The sequence below is a fragment of the Nicotiana tomentosiformis genome, chromosome 1 (assembly GCF_000390325.3).
Source record: "Nicotiana tomentosiformis chromosome 1, ASM39032v3, whole genome shotgun sequence".
Taxonomy (NCBI): Eukaryota; Viridiplantae; Streptophyta; class Magnoliopsida; order Solanales; family Solanaceae; genus Nicotiana; species Nicotiana tomentosiformis.
The window spans coordinates 9,018,436-9,025,219 of record NC_090812.1 but is presented as its reverse complement, the minus strand read 5'-3'; the positions used below and the strand labels follow the sequence as shown (position 1 = coordinate 9,025,219).

The window sequence follows — 6,784 nt, the reverse complement described above, 5'->3', positions numbered from 1 at the left end:
GTGAAAGCACAGCATTGCCCAAAATTCAGTTTAGAGCTGGAACAAGACAGAAGCAATTGTTCCGAAAAACTCTTAAAACATATTTTGTCTTGTAGAAATATATCAAAGAAGGTACCAAGGGAGAAAGTAATCCTACAAATGAGAATCTTCCAATCGTGATACAGTTTGCAGATTAAATAGTAGATGGAACATAGCTGCCAACTTCCTTGATTTCCCAAAATTATGCCACTACTTAACCCTTCTTGATATTGATATGTTAGAATTGATCATGTAAACAAATCGTTAAATAATCACAAGAATTGATACATTTCTTTCCTTTCAACTTTCATATAAAATAATACAGATTTCATATCATGCTGTATTACTATTTTCTTTCTTAACCCACTGAGTCGCTTGTTTTCTTGAACTGTGTCCCCTGTTTTTCTTTGTACCGGAGTTTCTCGCTCTACTGGTACTAGGTTTGTTTGAGGAAGCACTAGAATTTGTTCTGGGGTTGGCTGCCAGATCTCTGTCTTTTTGCTCATTTGCCTCTTCGGTGGGTGCAGTTGAGGGTAAGGCAGCAGGTTGTGGAAGATAAATACCTGGACGCAACACTTCATGTTTTTTTATTTCAATTAAGCCACCCTTCTCTTGCTGGAGTTTCAGAATTGCATCAAATTTCTTTCTTCTTAGTTTTTCCGAGTCCGAGGAAAGAATCTTGTCCTCATTGTTGACTTCAGATCCATTCTGGATTCAAAAGAGGAACAAATATCACTCGCTCTACCAGACTACCTCCAATATAAATAACAAAATGTTGTAACTATACCAAAAACAAACACTTCATTTCATTTAGTACTAACCAAGGGCACTAACCAACTTTAATTTGTTTCAGATTTAGCATGTCAAGTCTCCTAGTTTATTTGTTCCACATTTAGTAGGCAATACCTTTTACAAACTCTTTCTGACATTCTTTTAACAAACCCTTTCTTACGATCTCAAATCTACGTTCAAATCCCCATATGAACCACAGAATTAGGTTACATGTGCAAGAGGTTGTTAGAGATACAAAATACATCGTATCGGATGCATAAGGACATACAGAAGAGTTCTATGTTTGGATGCTCAAATAATTCACAGCAAGAGTGAAAAAAAACACTTCCCAATTCTTTTTGCTAGTGAGTAGTTTACCTTGCCCCAAGTAAAAGAGAAGAAATTTTACTTGTTGAATTCTCATAAGAGCAGCTGTTAAAACATTTCAGCAAATTAAAGTATCTTCTCTACCTAGAGAAATTAGGGAAAAGATATGAGTTGGCTTAAAAAAAAGATATTTTCATAACATACCACAGCATGCTGAGTCTTCACGAAGGCTAGCACGTGCTCGATGTCCTTCGCTAGAAAAGACTTGCGACAAACCGGGCACTTCCCCACACCTTCTGTTGAATCACACATCACCAAGTAAGATACACTGAGCTAGGGAACTAGAAATGTTGGAAACTATGTTTGCAACAAAAAGAGCACACATAGATTAAAAAAAAAACTCCCTCGTGGTCTCCCCCCCCCCCCCAGGTGTAAAACACCATCCATCTGGAAAATATTTAAAAGTAGAAACCTAAAAGTAATAAACAAATTCAAAAATCTCTTTACCCCATCCTCAAAGCATGAGGGCTTTTGCGATGAAGCATTAAGATATCAAATTAGTACTTGAAAGACTGAGGTTGCAAGCAAAATATGCGAGTGGTATAGGAGCAAAAGATGGAAAAGAAATGGATCGAAATAAGTTGACTCATTGGTCATCTATAAGATGGAGAAACAGAAAGAAGAAAGGCAGAATCAAATAAAAACCTCATCCTCTCTGCAGAAAGAAGAGACAAGACCGGGGATGCCCTAGCCCCTAGGTTAGTGGATGCAGAGCCTCTTGGACCAAATGATGCAAGTAGCTATTCTAACGAAATAAGTGAAGTACGATAACATCTTGCAACTAGACCAGGTATGCTGACAGAGTATGTGAATGCACGCATTATTTCAACGGGATCTTCATTAGTCAGGTGAATTGAGCAAAGAAAGATCAAATCCCTTGGAAAAAGTTGACACGGCACATATGGTTGAGCTCAAGTAACTGGTTTACCACACAGAATATCTTATGCATCCTGTCAATCCAATTGTCTTTCTTTTGCCTTCATTTTTTTTGTTTGGGGGGGGGGTGAAGGAGTAAAGGGGTCTAACTTTAATGAAAAATCATCCTAAAGACCTATCTTAATTCATAATAAAATTAAGGTAACCTTTTCTGAATCTAGTCGGACCAAGAGAAGAAAATGGAAGTGGAGTATGCCATGAAACATTTAAATCTTAAGATAACAATTTCATTGAGACGGACCATCCTGATCCCTGTTCCTAGAAGATGAAGCAGAACCAGAGTCCGTAGGGGCATCAGATTCTTTTAATTGTTGAAGCCAATTCCACCATCTGATGATGCACTCACTGCAGCAATAAGAAAATAAATGAGTACGAAGTTGCAACCATGCATTTTCAGCCGGTACACAAACTAATCAAACAAAAGGGTACTACTGACAAAATTTACCAATGAAAGCAATGAAAACAAGACATCAGTTTCATAAATGGCGCAGAGCTTCCTGCATCTTCATCAACTAATGGATACAAGCACAATGGGCACTCTCCATCAGGGTGATTCATGCTTGAAAGCTGCTCCACTGCTTCCTAGTAATACATTCAGAGGCATCAGCTTTCTGGAAATTAAGCCCCCTTCTGAAATTCTAATAATAATTTGGCCTATTTAGCAACAGATTGTCTTAGTTGTTTAGCTCATAAATGTGAGTCCATGACACAATCAATCAATAAGAGTTTTACTCAATAGTTTGACAAGTAGATAGTCCAATTCCAGCCCATAAAAAGTCCCACTTAACTATCAGACTTGCTTTCAGAAAGAACCAGAGCACCCTGCCGCTAAACCAAGTTAAAATACCTGTAAAGCTCAAGTTTCTAACATAAATCTATATTATATATAAATGACACAAACAATTCTTTGAATTACCACTTAACTACCAGACCTCCTGTCAGTGGAAGAATTTGAACTCGCGGTGTGAGCCCAACCCACACACCATGGTAATACTTTCTTATGACTGAACCAAAACCCTGGGAGTTTCTCTTCTTTAGGTAAATTATAAAACCTGTTCCTTTTGACTTAATTTCAGGACAAAGATCCAAAGTAATAGTTATTCATCATAATGCAAGTCTTGAGATTATGCAGTTAGGTTTTAATAAAAGAGAGTATTCTAATCAGGATTGTCATCAATCACAGAACTGGATCTGGACAGTGCAATGGTTACCTCGCAAAGTGTTACAAGCATTAGACACGAGGACAGTTCACAAGCCCTTGCTGAAAGACAACTTATCAATTGTTTTTGCCTTTGTTCATCAAGGCCCTTGGAATCAACAATTCTAATAGCTGGTGGCTCGTCAGGATACTGCCAAAATAATTATATCAGTGCAGGAAAGAAATGTGAAACCTGTCTAATCATACAAGTATGGCTATCACATGAACTAGTTAAATACGAGATGAAATGGGACGCAAGTGTGGGCGGACTGCACAAAGCTATCAGATGAAAATGGACATGAAATTCACTAAGGTAAGCGCGAATGAATTAGACAACAAAAGAACCAAATGATGATCAATAACCCCAAAAAGAAAAGTAATCACAGTGACAGAGTACCTTTGGACCAGCCTGGATTCCTATGATTGCTTCCACAAACTACAAGACAGTAGAAAGAAAAAATGAAACTATTCTTTATAGTCTATAGCAACATACAACATAAAACAATAGGAAAGTAACCAGAAAATCAAAGAACAAAAAGAACTGTAAAGTATAATGACACTTTATCAGATTCATTTGAAAATAGCAGCAAATAATGACAGCCTTAGGAAACACGAACTACTCCGAAACCAGTTCCCTCTTAGTCACTGCATGCATAATGTGTATATCATCTGTATAGAACATTATTCTTCTATCAATCTCTCTATGAGACTCCGAAGGGGAGCCTTGACGTAACTGGTAGAGTTGTTGCCATGTGACCAGGAGGTCACAGGTTCGAGCCGTGGAAACAGCCTCTAGCAGAAATGCAGGGTAAGGCTGCATACAATAGACTCTTGTGGTCCGGTCCTTCCCCGGACCCCAAGCATAGCGGGAGCTTAGTGCACCCGGCTACCCTTTTTATCTCTATGAGACTCCGCATCTACACTTTCCTACACCCGCCAAATTGTGACTAAACAGACAGAATTTTGCTAATGCTTTAAGCTTTCGATCTAGGCAAATTTCATAAGAGCATTGTTGTCAAAGGCTTGTCTGTAGCAAGCTTAAATGGAGCGAAATGTTCAGCGATGATTCATATAATTGACTCCAACTCTCTTGGGATAAAAGTGTAGTGTTGTCGTAGTGTTGTGAAAGGCTTTATTTGAAGCGTGCTTAAGTCCTGGAGTTACTTGAAGCTCAAGCTCAGCACTTTCCCGTGACACTTCAGCATAGGTATCAATCAAGGCAATAAAATTGGAGGGAACGGTACAGAGAAGATTCACAACGCCACTACGCAAGGATGACATGTACAAATAGAGAACTACCAGATTTCAATTTGAGGTACATTGAGCTCTCCACTCAATAGCTAGCTTTTAGGGTGTCATTCTCCTAATGTTCGTATAACAAATTAGCCATCAGATTCATTAAAAAAAAAAGAATCTTTTCCGCTTCCCCCAACTCATAATTCTCTAAACAGACATCCCAAGCTGAATTCTTCACATTCAGGTAATTAATTAGCCCCAAATCCTACAACACCACACAATTATACTACAATCATACACGCGCTAAATATAAAGATTTCAGCAGAAAGATCAATCAGGGGTTTCAAGAAGCCAATATTCCTTGTTAAAATAATTAAAAACACAACACACACACACACACACAATAATTTGGGTAGAGGAAAGAAAGCGGGGAAGAGAGGGAACCTGTTGAGAAGAGTCATCGGCGGTACGAGGTCTGATATGGAGATGAAAAGAAGGAGGATAAGTTTGAAGGAGTAAACAATCATCGCGGTATACTGCTTCTACTGCTTCTACTTCTCCCACTACTTCTTCTTCCGCCATCTTCCCCTTACCAGAGACGGTGCCAAAGGTGGGCGTTGTTTACTTTTGTACACTAATATATGGGTCCCCATTTTTAAAATAAAAAAGAAAACAAATATATTTTATTTTCAGGACAAATTTAGTCCCTCAAAAAATGTTAATTTATCAAGAAAAAAAGGTTAATTACTCCTTTGGGATGATTGGAGATAGTTTTACAATTCAAAATGAACACTCATTAATTTAACTTTGGACATGTATTAAGTAGAACTGTAGAAGGCAACAAAGCAATGCTCATTTAGATATTGAGAACAATCTAAAATTAATCTTCCATTAAACTGCTAGGCTATCAAGGCAAATATCTTGTACTTATGCCTATTATTATCATAATTAAGATATGTTATTGTTATAGTTGAGAGAAATATTCTTAAATGCTCTATTGTGTGGCTTAGTTGGATATTGGAATATTATTATTATTATTATTATTATTATTATTATTATTATTATTATTATTATTGCTCGTGAAAAATATGTAACTATCTTATAAGTGTATTTACATGTCTCTAAGCCTAGCCAGTTTCATATTGGACTCCAACATGTTTTTTCTTTCTCAACAACTAAAATATTTGTTAAAGTCGATATTCGATACATCTCTTATTTTCGTTTAGCTTTCTTTTGAATATCAAAGCTTTATTATGCTTTATGAATCTTTTGCTCCTCATATTCTCAAAATATTGAGAATACCTTGATCACTTTATTTTAAGATAATATAATTGTGAAATTTTCCTATAACTCCCTTAAAATTTTAAATTCCGGAAATTCACCTTTTTGAATAGAACCAACAGCTAATCTTGCCCTCAAAGTTAACACCCATAGTGAGATAGTCATTAGCAGAAGTTTCAAGATGTCAAAAATGACCTCATTTATTATGAATTATAAGATTTAATTCAAACTAAAATGAAAATCATCCGACACTATTGTACATAATGAGGTATATTTCAGTATTTAACCCTTTTAACACATCGAGATTAGAAAGCAAGCCCTCCTTGAGCTATTTTTCATTTATTTTAAAAAGTAAAATATATAAAACTACTATATTAATACCTCTTGTAAACTACTCTATGTTCTTACATTTTATATTTCAGGTATTTACTCTATTTTCATGTTATCATATCATAATTGCTATGATAACTAAGTTTCGGGACTTCCCTTATTATCAATGCTACAAATTAATGTAGTCACCTGCGTATAAAGCATGCACGAAAATGGGAAAGGAAGAAGGCACAGCTTGCGACATATATGGTTGCATAACTCTAATGCTTATAATGATAAAAAAACAGGACAAAGTTAATCTAAGCTAAGTTTAGGCTCTAGGGGTCATAGTAAAAGACAATTACTTCAGTAATATACCCTGAGAGCTTTTAATATACACTACTCCAATACTCATCGATATACACTATTCATGCCTATAATAAGTAATGTGCAGAATTGATTCCCCCCTACAATATGTGATTTGTGTAAAGATCCCTTTTAAATATTTTAATGCTTTCATACTCTCAATTTGCATATTATATATCTGTAACGTAGTTGTGCTTGATATCTTCCAAACCGAGTTTGTGTAATTTAGATGCCTAAATACTAGCTAGATGTTGGAGGTAGAGCTGTCAATATGGGCTTGGT

The 6,784-nt window shown here is 36.2% G+C and overlaps 1 protein-coding gene across 1 annotated transcript; it reads right to left on the bottom strand.

The window, feature by feature from the left end:
* Positions 1-220: 220 nt before the first annotated feature.
* Positions 221-5,166, bottom strand: LOC104094435 (uncharacterized). The gene is made up of 7 exons (XM_009600371.4): positions 4,991-5,166; positions 3,708-3,746; positions 3,324-3,461; positions 2,558-2,694; positions 2,354-2,457; positions 1,321-1,412; positions 221-726 (listed from the first exon to the last, which is right to left on the bottom strand). Exons 1-7 carry the CDS (start codon positions 5,126-5,128, stop codon positions 352-354), a joined length of 1,023 nt encoding a protein of 340 aa, XP_009598666.1. The 5' UTR covers positions 5,129-5,166; the 3' UTR covers positions 221-351.
* Between the last annotated feature and the right edge of the window lie 1,618 nt (positions 5,167-6,784).